A 24,411-nucleotide genomic window follows, 5' to 3' on the forward strand; every position below is an offset into this window, starting at 1 on the left:
GTCCAGTGGTGTATCTACTGCACCACCTGTTGGAGACCTGCACAGAGGCCGACACAAATCAGAAAAATCCTCTCGTTGTTGCATTAGTATTCCCCAGACCCCAGATTCCACTACCTAACAGTCATCTCTCTTCTACTAATTCCCTCATCTCCATTCAATCTAAATTCTCTCTAGCTATACAACGCATCTGCCCTATGCTTTAGAAAAGGAATTGAAGAATATTGACCTAATAGCAGCAACATTTGATAAACTTCTTGATGAGCTGCCCTCTTAGATGTAATATTCTCTCCTGTCATTCATTCTCCATACTGATCCCCACTCTGATTTTAAACTGGGCAGTGTATGAGTGTATTCTGTGCCAGAGCAGAGATACACAGAAAAGAGAAATCAACAGATTTACCCCCCTTTGTTCTCTCTACCTTTTATTGAAATCTCTAGCATAAAGGTGACTGACAGTTAATATAGTATAAAATATAAACACATTTTACTGAATCTTGTCAAAATACAGCCTAGTAAAACAAGAATAATGGAACATACATTTATTATTGTGCTCTCACTCTTTCCAAAGATAGCAAATTTTTCAATAGCAAGATAATAACTCTGTAAGATTCTACCCATCATTTGCTACCAACAAAATCAGAAATGAGGCATATTTCATTGGTTGGACTTGCTGAAAACTGTGGGCATACCTCAAAATAATATTGATTCCATTATGCATATTGATTTAAATATAAAATTTCTTATTTGGAGCTTCAAAATATATATATAGATTAAAATCATCTTAGAGAATTTATTTCTGATTTTAACCTTATCTGTTTAAGTTTAGATTTTACAATTCATTCACTGGAAGAACACCCACTCATCTAAAACACCCCTGGCAAAAGGCCCTTTGCCTTTCCCCTGTACTTCCTAACTTTACTATTAAGGGCAGACTTTAAAAGAAGAATTTTCAAAGCCCTGAGCTTTAAAGCTCCAATTCGCTGCAGGGGGAGTTCAAATGTCTGAGAGTTGTACCGGATGCTTAAAAGTCATAGACTGAGCCTCTATTTTGATTCCTGCTCATGGTTTAATTTCTTGTGCTTTGCCAATGTTAATATAATTTATGGAAGTCCCTGAATGTGCTCAACATATGTGTGAGATCATGAAACACCTACTTCCTCTAAAATACATACTTTAAAATATATTTCTATCAAGATTAGATGTTAGAAAGGTCAGTATGGGGACCTGCATGGTCCCATTACCATGAATAGAATATTGACCACTGAAAGACTCACTGGGAAATTAAACAATAATATCTCCATCTAACAGGTAAAAAACTGGGACTAAGTACAAAATTTATATTTAAAGATGACAAGATTGGAGAGCAGGATGGGCTACTCCCAATAGAAATAAAGTCAAAAAGAGGCATTTAATACTACAAGAATCTGGGATGGGAAAAGACACCCAACAAACTCCTATTTGCACAATGCCTCCGGCTTCTGATAAAGCTCTAGGCCATGCTAAGAGCTAACAAAAATGAGCTCTTAAAAAAACCTGAAAATAGAGTTTATCACCACATCTTGCTTTACAAACTATTGAATTTTTAATTATCAGTGGGAAAAAAAACCAAGCAAGACTGCAGCTAAACACAATGGTGATTGGAGGTTAATGGAGTCTTCAAGTTCAGAACAAAAGTTTCCCTTCACAGCAGGAAAATTAAGGAACAGCAGGCAATCACTGTGGAAGTCTGTTGGGTTGTTCTGACTTATAGCATGTGCCTACTAGTCTTTACCAAGAAGAGATGGGGGGAGGTGGGTTGTTATTTTGCTTTATTTTTTCATCCCTCGGGACACTTAGGGACACTTAAAATACAGAGTGTACCTATGACATGAAAGCAGCATGCATCTTAGAGGTGAGCTCTCATCCATGTCCCAAGAGTTACTTAAAAGGGATTTTTGAAAGAGGCAAAAAAATATATACTTTGTATCCACTGAGGGAAAGCCTAGTTCTGGCAAAGGGTAAACTGTTTTGTTTCAAGTAGAAGTTTGACCTTAAAACACAGTGATTTTTTTTTTTTTTTTTGCCATTTCTGAGACCTGGCCTTCTGTCCTCTCACTGTTCTAAGACACATTGTACATATATCCTTGTGTTTAATGGTACTATAGAAGTTGGATGCTGATCCATTTAGATGATTATAAGGGAACTATATAAATTCTCACAGTTTTTTTTAATAACATAGATTTTGAGGGATTATCAAATATGATGCTCAAACCTAACATTTATGGGTAAAACAAAATTAGATCAATTCTTTTCCCCTTTCTCCTCTTTTCAGGAGCACTGAGGGAAAGTACATAGTGCCATCTGCTGGAGAGCCATTCGCCTTTCCAGGGTTTCACCACTGTATTATATAGTAGCCAAACACAAGAAATAATTTGACTTTAGAATATGCATATTTGATGTCCATGAGGAAAAACAAAGTATCCATGTATTATGAAATAACCATTATAACACAATAAAATATTTATATTATAAACTATTGTGTGATAATTTGAAAATTGTTCTTAGGATTAAAAACTAATGTTTGAAACATGAAATGACATTTTTTCTCTAAAATTTTAAATCAAAATAATCAGACTATTTTAGATGGCAAAATATTTACTTTTTATGTATTACATTCACTTGATTTAAGTCAGAAAACAACATGATATAGAAAAAAAAGCTTTGCATAAATATTTCTCCTTATGGTTAGCTCTTTTTTGGGTGTTTGGAGAGTTTAAATACCGCAAAAGCATTTCAGGCTTTCCAATTTTTTTAAATTATTGTCTAAAGAATTGTTTTTCTTACAAATTAAGATATCTATAATAGTAATTTTTTCAAATTAAATGATTATAAGGGCAGTTAGGTAGGTAGTGAATAGAACACTAGAGTTCAAATCTGGATCTCAGACGCTTGTTATATACTAGCTGTGTGACCTGGTTAAGTCACTCAATTGCCTTGTAGCCCTGCCTCTCCCCACCCCCCAAAAAAATTAAATGATTATCCTTTTGGAAAAAAATGCCTTCATGGAAAATACCTTCACTTAGAGTAACAAAAGTTAATTTTGCTTTGTTGATTATGATCTAAGTCTGTAAGCTTTGGTTTTCACATCTGTAAAATAGATAATATGACTACTATCATTAATGAAAAATTGTGGGAAAAGTATTTTGGAAATCTTAAAGGCTAGGAGTTGCTATATTTATTAAGAATTATTTTATAAGATTTTAGAATCTGAAGGAACCTCAAAGCTCATAGGTTTTTAAAACTCATGGATAGATTTCAGGAGGTAGGTTGAACTTAGCTGGAGGAAAAAAATACAACTATATTTTCCCTAACCTTTGGTTTCCATTGTAAAACTATGTATTTTATTTTGTTTCTCAATTTTTTTACTTTCTCTTCTCTACAGAGAAGAGGCCCATGAACTTAAAGAGGTCACGCGCATGTGTGCATGCACACACACACACACACATACAAACACACACACACACACACACACACACACACACACACACACAAAGAGAAATGAATGCAATTCTAATCCAACCAATCTAATCCAACCTCAATGACAGATTTGGAAACCGAAGCATAGAAAAATTAAGTGATTTATACAAAAAAGGTGTGCAGCCAGGAAGCTGTAGAACTGAAATTTGAACCTAAGTCTTCTATTTTCCTAATCCACACTATATGTTATATTCCAATATGCTTATTCCCCTTCATATCGGTTTATAGGTTTGGATAAGAATACAAGATAAGGATTGAATCCAATTCATCTGGTTAAGGAAATTCTGAGGAAGAGTTTGCTCTCCCAAGGCTGCAGCTCAGAATCTTAAAAAGGTACCAGAGAAGAGTAAGAGGATAAGTGATTTACTCCAGATCATACAAACCATTTTGATTCAGGGAAAGGACTTGACCACACCAACACACCCCTTCCTGGCCCAGGGGCTAGCTCTCTTTTTACATCCTAACTCTCAACAATTTATACCATATAAATTATTTTTTAGACTCACAGCTTTGATTGGTTATAAATGGAAACATTGGTATTTTGAAATCTTTGCAGGGTGGTAGAGCAATGGACTAATCCTAGATTTGCCATGACTACTTGGGTAACCTGCTACAGTTTACTTCTCTGCACTCTGTGTTAAACAGGTACTGAGCTAGATGAACTATCCCTAAATTCATCTATGGCTTAGACAATGCATTATTCTTATCTGAGAATGTTTTCTTTTTAAGAAGAGTTCAGTTTCTATAAAAAAAATATAATGATAATTTAGAATAAGTATGTTTGAAATATCTTCTGGAATTTGCTGAATTGGGTAATATTGAGATTGTGGTGTTTTGTTTTGTTTTTTGGAAGAGTGGACAGAGAGGGAACTCTGGTTTCATTAGTAGAGATAACTCAATTCAGTGAAATTCCCTCTACCAATGCAGATTAACAGTTAATAGCCTTAGAGAGTTGCCCAGGTTCCATTAGGTTATGTGACATGTGCAGGGTCATACAGTCTCTTCACAGAGAGAGAAACTCAGACCCAGGCACAATTTTGTCTCTCTATCAGAAGTTGTTACATCTACTATGGTTCTTTCAGTTTAGCCCTTAGATCTGGACCCCCATCCAACTGATTATTTTTTGAGGATTTTTTTATGTGATAACAAAAATATCATGCTTCACTATTTTATTACTTCTTTTTTCTAGTTCCTTTATCCTAAATGTTACAGAATTAACATTTAAGGTTCTCTAATATACTCTCTCTAAGGTTCTGTAATATTCATAAGTTTCATTCATTGGCTTTCAGAGAAAAATCCAGAGAAAAATTAACCCCCCAAAATTCATAAAAATGAAAGAAAAGTATTTTTAATCAAAAGGGAAAAATGTGTCATTATTACACATAAACTGTAAAACAGTAGTTCTGAGACTATGATCCCTATTAAAATGATAAAGTATTTCTTTCACTGAGTACACAATCTTATTCATCAATGGCATAGTCTTATGAGACAGGGTATGTCTGAAATGAATATAAAGAAGAAAGGAGGCTACCCTCCAAAAAGCAAATATTTTTAAATTGATATTTTATTTTTCTAGATATGTTCTGAAAGTTTTTCAACATTCATCATATGCATATGCATATTTTAAGTTACATAATTTCCTTCCACCCTCCTTTCCCTCCCCTGTCCACTCAGGGGTTGAACAATCAGGTAAATATTGTACATATACATTTGTGTGAAGCATGTTAACAGATTAGTCATTTTGGGTATGAGGAATTTGTATTAAGGGAAAAAATACATAAGAGAAATTTTTTTTAAAAGTGAATGTAGTGTTCATCAGATTTTCTATAAAGCAAATGTTTTGTAATAATGCTAGTTTTTATTCCCAACTCCAGAGCAATTTTTCTTGATTAGAATGGGATTGTGTAATAAATAGTATATATTGTGGAGGGAAACCCAGAGGTAGTAAATACATGTTAAAAAACCACTTAAAAAGAATAAAATATCATTTGGGAATAGCTTTATTGAATACAAGGCAAAAGTGGTTCCAAACAACTTCCAGGCTTTCCCCAAAGCCCAGGAAAGTCTGAATATTTTGGGTTGTTGGCAAAAAAAAAAAAGGCTCTCATTTAAGGACAAGGAGTTTTAGAATGTCTGAATCCATTGATGCTGAAACTCCTTTTCCACTTGGAGATTTCATGGATTAACAGGGCCCAAAGCAAAGAAAAAAAATCAAAAGGTGAGGCCCTAGGGCTGCTGTGGCAGGGCGGCTCAGGGAGGGTCTGCCAGCTGTTTGGCACCTCCTCTCATGGCCGGAGCTCCACATTGCCCCGCAGCTGACTACCCACTGCCACCACCACACCACAAAGGCCCTGCACTTTTTAACTGACACCCCGTAGAAGCTTAATGAGACACTTGAAAAACGAATGCAAAACAAAGAAAGGTAATGGAAACTGACAAGCTGAAAAAGAAATAGAGAGGTTCATTTCCAGCGTGGTGCTTGGGGGAGTTTTCATCAGAATATTTCCATGAAGTGATGGAAGGAAGAAAGAAAAAAAAATTAAGAATCAGCCTCATGCGATGAACTTGTATAATTTATTCCTCCTCAGAACAGCAGGCAGTGCTGTTTCATCCCTTCCTTTTCCTTCTTCCCTGCTCTCTCCCCACCACATACCCCCATCTTTCCTCTCCACCTAATTTTAGAGCATTCCCAGGCCAGGTAAGAATGAAAATGAAACATGCCAAAGAGAAGTCAAAATGAAAATGTGGAAAGCTCACAGATTATTTATAAGCTTGCAAGTTGTGTATTTGGTGGAGATTTCCTCCCTTCTGCTCCTGCTTGCTGGTGAGGAATGGTATTTTAATAGGCAGATGGTAAAGACAATTACAGTTAGGGGCTCAGCTGGGAGTTACATCAGTTTATTGCAAATTATTAGTTGATAAATGCTTTTGTTTACAAGCAAAGTCTTAAGCAGCTTTGTAATCAGTTTATCAGCTGCAGGCTGAGTTTTGACAGCTTGCCTTTGGGGTAGAGTGTCATTTCTTGGCTGGTCATTTAAAATCCTGCTGACCTGGGAAGTAAGCCAGACCAAAGATGGGCACCTTATCTGTACCTGTGAGTAGGGTGGCAAAGTCCATAGGGTTCTACATTCAGAATCAGTGCTGGAAAAGATACTGTGAAAACAGTCACCCAGGATAGGTCACCTTTAAAGCTGCTGAAGATACCTAAAAATGAATGGAAGTCTATTTACAGAGTTTGAAACACTTCTAAATTAGCAAACATGTCAGCCATATAAATAGCTTTGGAATAAAACATTTAAGGACCCTATAAAAATGGGGTACTTCCTCACCTATTATACTCATTGAAGGACATCTATGTTTTATAATCCCAAGCATATTCATTCAAAAACCACTTTGCCTTCTTTTCAAGGTCATGAATGAGGTCCTCTTTCTTTTCATTCAGTACTAGAGATCTCATTAGTTAGCCACCATAGAAAGATTGCTGGTAACCACAGTTTGATTATTTCCTAAGGAAGGAAGGTTGGCAGAGGAGACACCACTTCTTGGGACAGAAAGAGAATTGTCTCTCAACTTTTTTTTTAAAGAAAATACTGTGCTTTAGAATGGATTATAATAGCTCACATTTATATACAGTTTAAAGTTACAAGCTACCCTTCCAGGAAGAGAAAATAGTATCATCCTTATTTTATAGATATGTAAACAAAGGCCCAGACAGGCGATCTGGTTTGCTTAATTATCACCTGGCTAGTAAGTTTTGGGGATGGGACATTAAAAAGATCTCTTTACTTCTTGTTCAGACATCTTTAGGTTTACAGAGTCAGGGATAGGGCTGAAAGAATGGTTTAGGTTCTCTTACTATTTTGGGCCATCAGTATTCTAGGGATAATATTAGTTGTTTAAATCTTTTTTTTTCCTGATCTGTAAAATGGGATGGCAAATCCTCCTATTAAATTCACAGTACTCTTATTAGTATTCATAACTTTATTTTGTTTTGTTATATTTTAATCGATAGAAAAATATGAACTTTCCAGATAGACTCCTTAAGAGGGCAATGTATCAGTTGAATTTGCTGCTAAATAATACAATATATGTTTATTTGTGATTTTATTTTTAAAAAAATCTCTATATCTTGTTCCTAATACTGAGACTGCTTAAGCAATATTCTTCATTTGGGGTTTTTAATATCTTCTCATTTTAAACCAAGTATCTTAACATTTTTATGAAGCAGAATTAAGAGATTATTTTAGAAGTGGCTTTTTAAAGTTACCTAATAGATAGTATTTACTTTGATCATCTCAGGATTTGAACCAGGGTTTACTTAGATACATATTTACCTATTTTATGCCAATATCTACTGAAGCTATGTATTTAGCTCTCTCAACACTCTGAAAAATAAGCTTTGGTCGTTCAGTCAGGGGGAAAGAAAATAAATAAAATGCTCCCTTATAACCTCTTCTGGGAGAATCTATTTAGTTTTCTAGTTTACTGACTGTAACTTTATGCTCATTTCTGTGCTTTGGAATTTATTTGAGGGGTTGGAGGCTTGAATCATCAGCAAATGGAGAATGAATGACCAATATTAGAAGCCAATTTTTTTTTAACCAGAACTACTCTATCCCTTGATGTATCAGTGGAACATAGATCATTTCATAAGTAAATACAATATATAGTGGGTTAATACTATACATTACATCAAAATATTTTCTCTGCTTATCTCAGTTATTCTTTCTCATCTCTCTTTGTATCTTCTCTCTCCTTTTCCTTCTTTCTCCTCCCTTTTTGCTTTTCCTTTCAAGTCAAAGCCTTCCCACATCAGAATTGACCCTTTGATTTACCTAAATTTTAAGATTTTGATAAAAGCTTTGTTTTTTGGTTAGATTTTTGTTAAACAGGAATAATCCTTTCTCCACCTCTCCTCTTTTATTTTCCTATGAGTGACTAAATGATACATTGGAAAAAGTCCAGGATCTGCAATTTGTGGATCTGAGTTTGAATTCTCTGCTGTTGTGTGAACCTGCACAAATCTCTAGGAGTGAGTTGGATCATGAGATCACTGAGGTCCCTTCCACCTTGAAATTTGTGATTCTCATCCCAACGACACACATTCACAATAGATATTCAATTTTCTGATTTTACCATCCTTTAGAAATTAAAACCCTTTCTAATTCATTAAATAGGTATGGTTGCCTGACTCTTCAGGAGTCAGGTAATTTAAATGAGTTTTGTTTTACTACAGAAATACATATTTTTTACATTCTATAATCAAATTTTTGAAGGCAAATAATTTACTAGGCAAAAAATTTAATTTTAATTTTTTCTCTTGATTAGAGAGTAGAGGGAAAATCAGAGTAGAGTGGGGGAAAACTTGCAATACCCTCCTTAAAGCCAGTTCACCTAGTCAGTGAAGCTTGATTTCATGTTTGGTTCTTTGAACCTCTCTCTCTCTCTCTCTCTCTCTGTTTGTGTGTGTGTGTGTGTGTGTGTGTCTGTCTGTCTCCCTCTCTTTCTGCTGTCTCTCTTTCTCTGTCTCCCTGTCTCTGTCTCTTTCTCTCTGTATCACTCTGTCTCTCTGTATGTCTGTCTGTCTGTGTGTGTGTCTTTCTCTTTCTCTCTGTCTCTCTATATCTCTGTTAAGATGTTGCATAAAAAGATGTCATGAATGCCAGGATGGGCAAACTGAATGACCAAAAATGTACTTTAAAGTGTTTAGTTTGCTTACTTTGTACAAGTGAAAAATGTTAAGGATTATTTAACAACAGGGAAAGACCTTTCTGCAAAATGCCTTTGATTTATTACTGGTGTATGCTGCAGATCTTTATCAGCTATTCTTACACTATTTTATTCAAAAACTTGTGTAAACCGTGAGTTGGCATGTTGCAGCATAACCGGAGAGGCATTAATCAACCCTTAAATAAACAAGTTCATAGATCTATCTAACAACTATGAAGTAGTTAATACATTTATAAGCAATTTTATTATAGAAAGAAGGCCTAAAAGAGTAGTGCTTAATTATCTGGACTCCTCTGTGCTGGGCTCTCTTTTGATTGTATTAATGAAGCAGCTGGCCCATTGTTTCTCTTTAATTCCGCTATTGTTTTAAGAATATGTCACAGCTCTTTATTCTTTTATCAGGTACTGTGCAGGAGGAACCACACAATACCTCATATTCCTACTGTATTTGCCAATGCACAAAGAAACCTCCAAAGCGTTTTTCAAAGCAGGGGCACTCATAATTTATAAGTTCTATTCCTTGCACTACTTTACTGTCAAGAATTTCAACAGTATTGGATCTGAATTCATTATAAATGTGTATTAAACAATGTGGCTACGTATAGATATATGTCCTGTGTTAATGTCTAAACACTGAGATCTGGGCATTATAACATGTGGCTTGGAAATTGGGACATTCTTTAACACAGAAAATTATTTCAAACAATTACCTCTGGATGGGGAAACAAATTTTGAGACCTGGACCTCATCTTGGATTTTCAAATTATCCTTAAACGAATTTATTTGGAAGAAATAAAAGAGAAATAGAGATAACAAAACAAATATCCACTCCCCACTCTCACTACAACCCCAGTAGTATGATGTCTTTTTTTTTAGTCTGTTTAAAGAACTGTTTGTTCTTCAAAAAGAATGGTTTTAATCTATGGGAATGTGCCTGAAAGTTAGTGTGGGTCATTCCAGTGTTGTTTAAATGAGTTTTGATAGTGGCCTGACCCTCCTCTACAGAGACAAGTATACAGAAAATTGACACTTAGGCTAGTGTAATAGGACATGATAATTGCAAGGCTCCAATGTTAGTCAGCCCTAAGAATGGGTAGGGATCACTGTTCTAGCATGAGGTACCTAAGCTGAAGCTATTTCAACTTGATGGTTTAGTGGTAATTACTTATTTCTTGAATTTCTTTGAAAAATACAAAATCCTCAGAGTAACATGATCCTTGTGAATCTGATTTTTGGTGGATTGGGGAGGTAAAACAAACAAGGAAAAGGAGTCCATATGGTAGACTTGTTTTCCTTGTAACACATGCAACTTTTGGGTTTTCCTGGCAAATATCTGGTTTCCTGGACAGCTTATTGATTTTTTTCTTTTTCCCTTTCCAGAGCTCAAATCTTAAAAAGAGAAACTAGATAAATCATTCTACTTCACAGCTTAACACATCTACCAAAAGTTACAAAACTCAACTTTTGATTTACTTTTAGAAAATCCACAAGAACAAGTTGCAATTATTTAGCCAAAGGGGAAAAAAATCCAAAAATAAACTTCATTTTTATGGAGTGAGAAAATGAATTAATTTACTTCAAATCACCCATATTCTTAAATTCCTGGATGCATTTCTTACATAAAATAAAGTTTTATACTAGTATCCATATCTATCTTCTTGAGACTCCCTGTCTTCCTGCATATTGAGGCAGAATAATATAGAATCTAAATGCGATTTAATTGGTTCAATTTGCTATATATTTTTATGCTAAGCTTGGCACCCTATCTTGATGAGCCCGAATGTAGTTGTGCTCTAGGTTTACAGCTTCATAATGCTTGCGTTTTCTTATTTTACAACGCAAAGTCTATCAATCACAGATAAATTAGAAAAAAATGTACAAATAATACATCGCAAAGATTTTTTTACAGCATGCTATGTAATTATTAACCTGATTTTTGCCATTGTGTGAAACCATGAATTGTAGATAGCATGGATGAAGTTAAATGCTTTTATATTAAATACATTTTGCTTATACCGGACTCTATAGGTATGGCCGAACAATATAATTGAAGCTTTGTCAGCTCTGTAGCCTAGCAACAGATAATACTGTTAGGTTACTGAATTGCTCCTGGTTGACAAGTAGGGAGTATTTTTGTGTTTATCATGTTTGCTAATGATGGGATCCTTTCCAAAAGGCTTGTCTTAATCTTAATTAGAGTTTATCAGCAGAGGTCTGCATGACATTATGCAGACACTGATTTCATAAATAATAAAAAGTGCAAGTGAAAAATTTGGCAGGAGAGGGAGATATTTGAGGCCACTGATTCTTGTAAGAGGACCGTGAATTTCCAAAATGTAATCAAGTTTGAACTGTGACTCTATTCTTTATTATCGAAACTTGCAGTACACTTCACTGCAGTTTTGACAGCAATTATGAATAAAATTTATCAGCTTCCTGTTAGGAACCAGATCTGTTTGTGCAGGAATCTTGATCATAAACATTACTAAGAACATCAAGTCCATAGTTCTTTCTTTCTTTTTTCTTTCTTTTTTTTTCCATGAACATCAAGGCCTCAGTAGTTATTGCTTTTCCAGGGAACCTTGAAACTACTTGTCCTTTATTTTGTGGGGGTAGTGATGGGAAGCAAAAATGAGTGGCTGTGTTTGCAGTATAAGAGGCAGACAAAGAGAGAATCCTAAAATAACCTTTTCCATTTGGTGGAAGCTATGGAAGTATCAGATAGCTGCCTCAGTACCTGATGTCATTTGATAAAGGATTCATGCCAAGGCAGGAGGAATGTAATTTTTCTGCTCTAGTTTGCACAATATGATATTATTCCACATCCACAATGTCCCAGGATTCAATAGTATTGATTATCCCTAACTAGTAAATTACCTATGTGTAATTTAACTCTAAGCCAATAAAAGACTAGGTGGTTTGTGGCCCCAAGAAATCCAGCTTTCTGACAGAGGCAACCTGAAAAATTATCCAGGGTTCTCTTCTTCCCAAAAGAATGATTTGGAAATTGAGGATCTAAATTTGAATTCTGACTCTGTTTATTAGTTGGATAACATTGGACTCATCATTTCTGTGCCTCTGTTCCATCTATAAAACAAGGGGTTGGATTCACTGATTTCTTGGGTACCTTCTGGTCCTAAATTTTAGAATCCTTTTTATCCATTTCACCTTCACTCAATCCGAGGAAAGAGAGGAAATAAAGTCATAATTTCAGATATTGATTCCTGAATGTCTTCACTGAAATAACCCGGATACTTGTGATGAAGGTACCTAGATTACTGCTACTATTACTGACCATAGGAATTATTAATAAGGATAGTATATTTTATTTCTATAAATGGTATGTTATGTTGTCCATGTTAGAAATTTAACATGTAGCTCCTTCCACATGACAGTATTATAACCTCAAATAAGTATTTTCATATTTAGTACTTTCATATTTAGTGTTTAAGCTGTACTTTTTTTTATTATTTTAGGGTGTTATCTATGTAAAGCTTGAGGCATCTAAGTGAGTGAAGTATTGGGCCTGGAGTCAGGAAGTTTCATCTTTCTGAGTTCAAATCTGGCCTCAGACTGACTGGGTGACCTTGAGAAAGTCAGTTAAACCTTTTGCCTCATTTTCTTCATCTGTAGAATGAGCTGGAGAAGGAGATGGCAACTCCCCCCCCCCCAGTATCTTTGCCAAGAACACCTCAAGCAGGGTTGTAAACAACTGAACTGAACAACAACTTGCAAAGTTTTCTCTTCCCCTTTGTTTTTGCCTTGAAAAAGCTAACATAGGAAATTTGTGTATTGCATACAGTCGACTAACTTTGTTAAACTCTATTGTGTGCAAGATATTGTGGTAGATCCTGTAGAGACAAAGAAAGGTCAGGAAAATAGTCCTTATCTTCAAGAAATTCACCTTCTGATGTAAGAAACTATGTACAAACAAGATATATTCAGGATAAATTGGAGCTAATCTCAGAGGGAGGGTGTGAAGATTAAGAATCATCATTTTTAGAGAATGGATAGGGCCTCCAACCTAGAATCTATAAGATATGGGTTCAATTCCTAACTCAAAAAAAAATTCTTGGGGAAATTTGGATTAGGCAATTTATCTTTCTTAGCCTCAGGTTCCCCAGCTGTAAAATGGGAATATTAATTTTAGGAGTACTCTTCTCATAAGATTATTGTGAGAATTATATATAATAACATATTAAAACCACTGTATGCTGTCTATTGTTATCAATATTTGCATTGGCTAATCTAGCCCTTCATTTTATTTCTAAGTTTTTATTATTAAGCAGTTATATTTTTTCAATTAAATCCCTCTCTCCAAGTTGGAAGGGGAAGCAAAAAATGTAATAAATATGCAGAGTTAAGCAAATCAAATTCCTGCATTTCCTATGCCCAAAATCATGCACCTCATTCTTCATTTTTAGTTCATTCCCTCTTTATGAGAGGGTGAATACTATTACTCTTTGTCATCAGTCTTTTGGAATCCTAGTTGATCATCACATTGATCGGAGAACTCTTAAGTCTTTTAAAATTGTTTTCACATTGGTGTTGTTATATCATCGATTATTGCCCAGGTTCTGCTTACTTCTGCATCAGTTCATACAAGCTTCACAGATTTCTCTGAAACAATCACCTTCATAATTTCTTACAGTAATATTTATAGCATTCATATCTCATAATTTGTTTAGCTAGTCTCCAACTTATCAGCATTCATTTAGATTAGAGTTCTGTTGCCACTACAAAAAGAGTTACTGCCAATATTTCTAAAGAAGTTAGTCCCTTTTCTCTTTCTTTGATCTTTTTAGGTATAAAACTAGTAGTGGTATCTGGTCCTTTATTTTTTAAAAAAGAAGAGACCAAAGAAACTATGCCTAGTCAAAAATCACATAACTATATACTGACAAAACTATATCACTAGAAGTGGGATTAGATATCATTATACTCATTTAATGATTCTGGATAAAAAAAGTATTTGATAAAATGTCTGCTACCCCAAAATTCAGATGAAGTGATTCTTCTAAAATTATATATCCTCCAATCAGTATCAACCAAAAATAATGCATAACAAAACACCATGGTAGAAGTCAAAAGATCAGGGTATAATGATATCTAATCCCACATGTAGGGATATACCATCAGTGAAGACCAGTAAAATCCCTTAAAAATAAATCAAATTTTAAGTCTATTCCTGTTTACCCCTTGTACCTATTGAACATGTTGGATTGATCCCTTCAGTCTAGACTTGCTGGCATTAGACATCTTATCCCAAATCATTATTTCCCATAATGACTTAGATTTTAAAGTATTTCAATATCTGTGAAAAGAGTATAATTTAAAATCTGAGTATAATAGCAACACATACTTTTATAGTGCTTTAAGGTTTTCTAAGGACTTTCTGTACAATAGCCCTTTGAGGTGGTGAGGTAAGTTTTACTTTCTCTACTTTTTGGTCAGGAAACTTAAGGAAGTAAGATGATTTTACCCAACTCACATACCTAATGAATTTCCTAGGTTAAATTTGAACCCAAGTTTTTGCTTCTCCCAAACCCTTTATGTTTTAACTTACACCACACTGCCTTTCAATGTGAGGATTGCAGCTAAAAATTCAATACTATATTGCAATATAGTAATATATTATATTATAGTAATATACTGTTATACCCAACAGACTTGAATTCTGCAATCCTCCTATTCCCTTCTCCTAACAATCACTGACATTTTACATAATGTTTTAAGATTTACAAAGTATATGGATGATGATGGCCCAATTCCTATGAAAATTACCAGTTTTAGGAATGAGGAAAATGAGGTTCAGAAACTATGGGATATACCTAGGGTCGCAGTTTGGTACACCATCCAAGTTGGAATCTATTTTTTTATTTTTTTATTTTTTATTTTTAGGGGGTTTTATGCAAGGCAAATTGGGTTAAGTGGTTTGCCCAAGGCCACACAGCTAGGTAATTATTAAGTGTCTGAGGTCAGATTTGAACTTAGGTACTCCTGACTCCAGGGTCGGTGCTCTATCCACTGTGCCACCTAGCTGCCTTGACCAAGTTGGAATATAGACTCAGATTTTCTAGATTCTAGATTTAGCCCTTTATGCAGAATGCCACAATACTTCTCACATTTTAAATTCTGTGTAGCCAGAGAGGAAAGATAAAACATAAATAATTATTCCATACCTATCTAACCAAAGGAAGTTTGAGGCACAATGCAACATCAGGGAGATACACAAATTAGGTTCAGACACAGTATTTGGGAAGGTTTAGAGAAACATGTCCAATCTCTAATATAATTTACACTTGAATCTCTGCTTTAAGGAAATTCCATTGGATAACTTCTACTCTTTGGAATAAATCTGACCTCAAATGAGTTTTGTACTTAGGCTTTTAGTCAGCTAAGCTGACTAAAGATTATAAATCTGTAATGAGGGGTTAGACTTTATCATCCTCAAAATTCCTTCATAGCTCAGACATACAATGATTCTCCATGTGGACCAAGTTCACTTTTGGATTTGTAAGTCTATGTTTAAGTATGCAGAAATGTCTTTTCACAGGCATGTGTTTTACTTTGAAATTGTTATACCTCTATGTAGCCTGCAATATGAACTCTATCTTTCTACTGAAATATTATCTTAATGCTATTTTGTTTCCTCATCTTTAAAAGTTCATTTAATTAATTATCCACGTTTTTTTTTCCCTAAAATGATGTCCTAATTCCTACAATTGAACTGTGGCAATTCATATGCCCTCATTATCTTTTCTACTAGGTTTCTGCAACAAGTTGTCTTACAACTATAATATCTTCTGGAACAGGACTGGAAGTAAAGTATATTTGAAAATAGATAGTAATGCTATAAAGATATAAATACTATAAAGAGATAAAGAAATGAGGGGAGGCTAGGTGGCAAAGTGGATAGAGCACCGGCCTTGGAGTCAGGAGTACCTGGGTTCAAATCAGGTCTCAGACGCTTAATAATTACCTAGCTGTGTGGCCTTGGGCAAGCCACTTAACCCCATCTGCCTTGCAAAAACCTTAAAAAAGAGAGAGATAAAGAAATGTAACTTATTCAAATGGGTATCATTTTTGCTTATTTAATGAGTATATCACAATTTTTTCTATATGTATACTATTAGAGAAAAATGTTTTATAACATATAAAGTATACAGCATTATTTCAGACCAAAGTGTATTACACACATATATACATAAGCACACATATATCTAGGCAGATAGATAGATAGATAGATAGATAGATAGATAGATAGATAGATAGATAGATAACTTGGTTTGAAAGTACAGATTAAGAAAATATATAAGAGCCTTGCCTGTCTAGACATATAAAATAAATGAGCCTTCACTATCAAATTGCAATACATTAGTAGATGGACTTGCATAGCTAATTTTCTTTTTTAATGCATATCATGTGACCACTGTAGCACAGAACCCCAGTGTATCTTTCTTACCATTGGAAGAAAGGGTTCTTTTCCTTTAAAGAAAGCTTTATTTAAATAAGCCTTTTTGAAACAGATCTTTGGCATATCTTCTTTCCAGGAAGTTCTGTCAGTGAAAGCTAAGATAAAGTAGTCATCATGTTATAAGGGATATTACATAAGAAAGATCCGGCAGCAAAAGTTGGTAGTGAACACATGGAGAGTGAAACTGCCTTATGAGAAAATTGGGATTTAGCTTTGTGGATTGTTTAAGCAGTGTGTAGGGGGGGGAGGGTGTGTGTATGTATCTTTGTGCTATAAAAATAAATCCATAAATCACAATTTTCTGAGCCTCAATTTCATCATTTATAAAAATGGAAAGGATAATATATGCCATACTTTATCCAGTGATTGCAAGCAAGGATCTATCAACCAATCAGCAAGCATTTATTAAGTGCTTACAATGGGTCGGGAACTTTATGAATATTGGAGATACAAAAAGAAAGCAAAGATAGTCCCTGTTCTCAAGGACCTTACATCCAATTGGAGAGACAAAATATCCACATACAGTCATAGACAAAATAGGTACAGCAGATAAAAGGAAGAGACCCTAGTAAGATGTGGAGGCTGGTGGGGAGGCAGAGATTGTGAGTCAGAAGTCAGAGGCAATCTGGAAAGGCAGCCAATGCAAAGTGAGAGATGGCACACTGGATGAAAGGAACAGTAAGTAGGTATCAGGTCAAAAATATCAAAAGAATAATATATATACACACATATATATGCATATGTATATCTCAAAGGAATCAAAGTAAAATTGTGAAGGAATGGGATGTAGCAGTACCTGAAACTATACTACAAAGTGGTAATCAAAACCTTCGGTACTGTATAAGAAATAGAGTGATTAATCAATGGGATAGAATAGATATATAATATATAGAAATAAATAACCATAGTGAATCAAAGGTCCCAGCTATAGGGGAAAGAGCTCAATATTTGACAAAAACTGCTGATGAAAAGGGAAAGTAGTCTGGCAGAAACCAGGCATAGATCAACAACTCAAAGTGTATACAGAAATAAGCTCCAAATTGTAAGATGATTTAGACTTAAGCAAATTAGAAGAGCATGGAAAAAAAATTACCTGTCAGATCTATGAATAGGGGAAGAGTTTATGACCAAACAAGAGATAAAGAGGTTCAAGGGAGGTTAAAATGGAAAAACAAACTAAGGGAAAATTTTATAGTGAGTTTCTCTTACATCCAATGGGAATATAAAGTCTCATTTCTTACATATACACATACATGCATATACCCATATATATATATATATATATATATATATATATATCCATATTGAGGCATACTTTTTTCTATTTATTTTTACAGCATGACTAATATGGTTATATTTTACATGATTTCATATGGATAGTGGGTATCATATTTCTTCTCAATGGGTGAAAGAAAGGATTGGGGGAATGCTCAAAACTGAAAATTGAAATCAAAATAAATGAATAAACAAGCAAATAATCTTTTCCCCTCCTTGCCCCCCCCAAACAGTTCAGTGTCTCTAGACTATATAGATCAGACAACAGATGCAAAAATGCTTAATAAAATGTGATACTAAATCAATGTGAATAACTATTAGCTATGATATGTAAAAGAATATGGTATCTATTTTATAAAATATTTGTTTGATTAGTAATCTAAAATCAATTAATTTTTTTCTAAAATGAATTAATCCATTTGAAAACAAATAATTTTTAAAATTTGCTTCTTCTTGGCAAAGAAATTGGGCATTGTGGGTGTGCAATGTTGAATAGGGGTGTTGAACTAAGGTCCTCTAAGATCTTTTTCATATCTAAATCTATTAGCTTGGATGTTATGATATGCTATCATAAATGACCATTTTATTGATCAGTTTTTCTTAACTTTTTCTTTGTTAAAAGGGAGAATTTAAAGGTAGAATTAAATCAGGAAGATATGGAATATTAAAATAAAATGTATCAAATATTTACAAAATAATAAATTTACTTTGAGAGGATGAAGAGAAAAATTATAGCATATATAATCTTCCTACTTCCTACTTTCCTACTAAAGGAAAAGTGGTAGGAAAAAGATCATCAGAATATATGAGTATGAATTTATGTAAAATATATGCATGTGTGTGAAAGTACATATACCCTATATACATGCACATATATACATGCATGTATGCAATATGTGTGTACACTTATGTGTTGTGTTTACAAAATTTGTATGTGCCTGTTTGGGCAAAAAAATTTTAGGCTAAACCCAATTTTTCCCTTTCCATTTTGAGCAACAAAACCATAATAAAGTGATATGGATAAGATATAAGAAGAACAGAGGGCAAACATCTGAAATAGATATCTCAGAAGTATTGCTTATGTATCCTTTCTTTTACTATTAGTCATTATAGATGGATATTTCATCTAATTCAGGAGAGGAACCTCCCCTACCCCTCCTACTCAAGGGAAGGGTAAGGATAACCAGCTGCCTTGATTAAGCACTCTGCCCCTACCCTGACATGAGATACACGAGGAGATGCTGTTGACATTAATCTAATTTACAGCAGGCTTGAAAATTCTATTGTCAATTAATTTTTCTCCCTCTTTTCTTCTTAATAGGGGGTCAGCTTTGGTGCACTACTACGAAGGCCATCTCCGAGGGTGAGGAACTAATTGCCTTTGTGGTAGATTTTGACTCAAGGCTACAAGCTGCCAGTCAGATGACACTCACAGAAGGGATGTATCCTGCCCGGCTGCTGGATTCAATTCAACTGCTCCCTCAACAAGCTGCCATGGCATCTATCTTGCCTACAGCTATTGTCAATAGTAAGTGGTGAGGAGGGTGGTTCCCTTGATTCTATGGGGTAGAGTTGAGGTATGCCCAAGTCACTGTTCTGCCTCTGGGGACTCACAGGATCTGCCTGTGTTGTGGTTGTTTAGTTCTATGGCAGGAAAGAGGGAAAGAAGGAGAGAGAAGGAAGGAAGAAAAGGAGGGAAGAAGAAGGAAAGTTGGAAGGAAGGAAGGAAGGAAGGAAGGAAGGAAGGAGAGAAGGAAAGGAGGGAGGGAAGGAAGGATGGAAGTGAGGAAAAGAAAAGGAAAAGGAGAGGAGAGGGGAGGAGAGGGAAGAAAAGGAAAAGGAAAAGAAAGGAAGGAAAGGGGAAGGGAAGAAAAAAAGGAAGAGGAAGGGAAGAGAGAGAGGTGAGAGAAGTATCATTGTTCCAGTGAAGATGTTAACTTCCGAGCAGAACATGAAACACTAACACAGTGAACTGCTTGGATACTTTACAAGCCTATTTAACAGAATAAGAAGTGCTTTAAACTTGATTAAGCATTTTGGGACTTCAAATATATTGACAAATCTGACAAAGATTGGGTCAATGGAAGCCTAGGAATACCCATAAAGCAAAAGTAGTCTGAGAAATTTTTGAGCAAAAGAAAAAAATTAAGCCTATTTTGATATTCAAAAATATTTTCTCAATTTCATACATGTTTGATTAATGTATAGTTATATTTTTGTGTGAGGGAAATTATTCTAGACACGATCTTTTTTCAAATAATCTTATAATTAATTCCTTTATGAATATAGCACATAATTTTTAGACAAGCAATGTGAAAAAAGTTAAGTGGACAGAGTGCTAAATCTAAAGTAAGAAAGACCTGAGTTCAAATCCACACTCAGAATAATATTTGTAAAAGCTCTTAGCAAATATTCACTAATATTATTATATGTAATATGCAACATTATTTCAACCATAATTGTATTGAGAGTTCTATCAGGGTAAGTGGAGATAAAGTGGCCACACCATAGGAAGAATTACTTAATAATAGCATTTTTAATTCCCTGTCCTATACTTTTCTTTTTGCCCAATAATAAATTTCATACTTCTCTACTAGCATCTCATACATCACCAGGAAAATGAAATACATTTAATAAAGTACTTTCTGATTAAGAAAAATCTGCCAGCAAAAGATTGCAATGAAAATATTGACAGAAAACAGAGCAATTTTGAAAGTAACATGTTGGATTTATTTATGTATATATATATATATATATATGTGTGTGTGTGTGTGTGTGTGTGAATATATTATATATTCTTTATATGCACATTTATAAATACAGATAAAGATTGTGTGTATTTTTTAAACTAGTAAGTAATGGAGATTCAAGGTTTTATAGACAACTCTCATTTATCTCATAATCTTCTGGGCAAATGGAAATGCTGAAATTTGGGGTGGTGGGGATTGTTAGTCTTTAAATTCAGATTTTTTTTAAAAAAGGATACTTTACTTGAGTCCTCCCTCTGACAACACAGAGTTGTCTGCCTCTTAAAATTTAAGATAAGTAAATAACTTTATTTGATTAATGAATGTCATTTAACCTTTTAGCTATCCCAGGCAACTCTATGATTCTTAGTTACAAAGGGGTTTGCCAGTCGATTCTACTGAAATGGAGAAAGTTTCTGACTTTAATACTGTGGGGGAAGTGATGATATTATCACCATTTTACAGTTGAGAGAACTGAAACAAAGGTTAAGTGACTTGTCCAGGGTTACTCAGAAAGTATCTGAATCTGGATTTGGATTCATGTCTTTCTGACTTCAAACCCAGCTCTCTGTACTACCTATTCTATTGTATAAGCTCCTTGAGGACATGGAGTGTCTTCAACTTCATAGCTTACCAAACATCCAGAAAAATGCTCTCCTTATAATAAGTACTTACTAGATGTTTGTTGTATTTCTTTATGTGTGGAGTCCTGTTCAAATTTGTTATTCATCTTATTGCAACTTTTCTGGTTTGGATCTTAAGACCACAGAATGAGGAAACTAGCAAATTCTCTTCTCATCATTAACTCAAAATATACCATGACTCACATGAATTTGTATTTTGTCTTTTCAGAGGACATCTTCCCTTGTAAGTCCTGTGGCATCTGGTATCGAAGTGAGCGGAATTTGCAAGCACATCTCATGTACTACTGCAGTGGGAGGCAAAGAGATGGGCCCCCAATGACAGAAGAAAATGAAGACCCTCCTCACCAGATATCTAGTGCTTGCCCCTTCCCACAATGTACCAAAAGCTTTTCCAATGCTCGAGCCTTGGAAATGCACCTCACTTCTCACAGTGGTAAGTTACCCCTTCCCCTGCTCCTAGAAAGATTAACCTGATCATTAAAAACCTTTAAGGTTCTAATAGGATTCTTCTGGGCCAGTTTTTTCCCAAGGCACCAAGAGTAACTTAATATTTTGTCCTCATTGAATAAACTTTCTATCCCAGGTGTGTTCTAGATTACAGCCCATATGGTCCTAATTTCCCTGTTATTTGAAGAGGCAGCATGGTGTGGTAGGTGATGGGTAGGTAAAGAATGCCCTTCATATATTCTCACAATATGCATTAATAGAGAAACTTTCCATTTTGGGAGACCCTTATCATTGTATTCTTATGAAATGTAGTTATCTTCAAGGAGAATCTAGAAGAGCCTATGTTGAACTGACCCAATGACTTAGATCATTTACTTCTGTCAATCTTAGAAAGCTGAAGTAGTTTATTTATCATATTTGCCCTACACTTAATTGTGGAGGAGAAACCCAACATTTATTTAGTCTACTAAAATTAGATTATGTTTTCAGACATGTTTTACTGTATCAAATTGAATAATTTGGTTTCCAAGGTATTTTCCAACAGATGAATTATTAAAATTTCAGTGTCATTAATCTGAGGCAATTCTAGATTTAGAACAGTAGCAAGGTCATTTTATGGATGCCCAGAGAGGTTAAGTAACTTGTCCAGGATCATACAGTTAATACATACCAGGATTTGAATAAGCCCAGTGCTCTGCTAACTCACCTAGCTGCCACTAGTGTTATAAACTTTATAGTCTTTTTCATTTTGACAGGTAATCATTTTCTCTAGAATTCATTTGTAGTAGGAGATCTCATTTCCTTTAGAGTTCTATGATAGACCTCTCTTTAATTCCAAATTTACCTTCCCCATCTACCCATCACTAATCACTCTTTTGAAAGATTTGCTAAATATATTCCACTTAAAGTATAAAACATATCTGGTCATTAATTTATTTATTAATTGTATATATATTATTGAAATACATTAGCTTAATTGATTTTTGAGATATCCTATTGGGTAGGGCAGAACTACCATCAGAGATAATTGCATTCCTGAGTATGCCTCCAAAATCAATAGGGCACCTGTTGCTTGCTTGTTTGTTTATTTTTTTTTAATTCTATGTGTACCTGATTATTGGGCCAAGGTGTCTCTTGGAATAGAAAAATCTTTCTTTAAGTCATCCCATCCACATAGCTGAGGGAGTTGAATATTGTAGTTATAGGAGCAGCTCAACTGTTCTCTATTCACCTTACTTCTTTGTCCCCTACTTAGGCTGAGCTTATTCATCTGGTAAAATAGAGAGTTCAGAGAAAGTTGGCCTTCCCAGATGGGAAACATGGGGAACTACAAATCTTGTAGAACAATACTGAAGGCACCATATGTGCTACATAATAAATATACAATGTTTTGGAAAAACTGGGGGAAAATTTACTGTGTTGACTAGTTTCTCCTTGGTATGGAAATTAAAAGAGGAAATTATAGGAACTCCAAACCTCCTGCTAGACCATTCCTTTCTTTCTTAGTTTGAAAGTCAGTGTAATGTAATGTATAGAATATAGGACTTTAATTCAGGAAGAAATACATTTAAGTCCTATCTCAAACACTTCTTAGATCTGCCAACTAGGGTAAGATATTTCATTTCTCTAGTTTTCCCATCTCTAAAGTGAAAGCTTTATACCAATGACCCTGCAGCCTAAAGTTATTATTCCTATGTGACTCTTTGATACTATTGATTCGTAATTCAGTATCCGTTCTAATTTAATCTAACACATAGTAGGTTGGATTATTTTAGCAAATTCAGGTATATCTTCTTTTAAGTCACCCTGAAATAGAAAATTTGAGATTTAGAAAATAAATTAAAGGAGAATGATTTGCTTTGCAAAATGGTTCACAGTAGAATTCATTCATTGGAGATCTAGTTCATCTTTCATACTTAAAATGGTATGTTTTTAATGTGATTTAAGGGAACATTTAAAAAACACTACTACATTGTAAAGTGAAGTTGATCTGTCACTTCATATAATAGAAGTACTGTTTTCCTAAGAAGCAATATATTCTAATGACAAGAACACTAAACAAGATGTCAGGAAGCCAGGGTTTGAACCCAGGCTCCAGGCTTGCTGTATGATGTCAATCTAGTTATTTAAACCCACTGGGCTTCTCTTTCCTTCTCTGTTAAATTAGGATAATAGTCGCCTCCCTGATTTTGTGTCTTATTCAAGAATAAAGGAAAAATATTATTATTATTTTAGTAGTAGTAGTAGTAGTAGTATATTACCTACCCTGTTATGACATAGAATCATCATGAAAACCATGAGAGATGATGCCTTTAAAAGCACTTTGAAAATAGAAAAGCAGGGACTTCTAGGTGGCATAGTAGAGCACTGGCCCTGGAATCAGGAGGATCTGAGTTCAAATCTGCCCTCAGACACTTAATAATTACCTAGCTAGGTGGCCTTGGGCAAGCCACTTAACCCTTTGCCTTGCAAAAAAAAAAAGAAAATAGAAAAGCATTTTAAAAATGAAGAATACCTTGACAGAGCATACATTTCAAGGAAATAGTGGATATCAAAATTGTTTATACTCCACACC

General features: G+C 34.6%; 1 protein-coding gene across 2 annotated transcripts in view; it reads left to right on the plus strand.

Moving 5' to 3' along the window:
* The window catches only part of ZFPM2 (zinc finger protein, FOG family member 2), a 600,402-nt gene that overhangs the window by 571,000 nt on the left and 4,991 nt on the right, over window positions 1-24,411 (plus strand). For both annotated transcript variants that reach the window (XM_074200962.1, XM_074200963.1), the window contains 2 exons: window positions 19,320-19,526; window positions 21,598-21,822. In XM_074200962.1, the coding sequence (XP_074057063.1) occupies window positions 19,320-19,526; window positions 21,598-21,822 (432 nt within the window). The remainder of the gene's footprint in view (window positions 1-19,319; window positions 19,527-21,597; window positions 21,823-24,411) is intronic.

Source organism: Macrotis lagotis, chromosome X (assembly GCF_037893015.1).
Source record: "Macrotis lagotis isolate mMagLag1 chromosome X, bilby.v1.9.chrom.fasta, whole genome shotgun sequence".
NCBI classification, from domain to species: domain Eukaryota; kingdom Metazoa; phylum Chordata; class Mammalia; order Peramelemorphia; family Peramelidae; genus Macrotis; species Macrotis lagotis.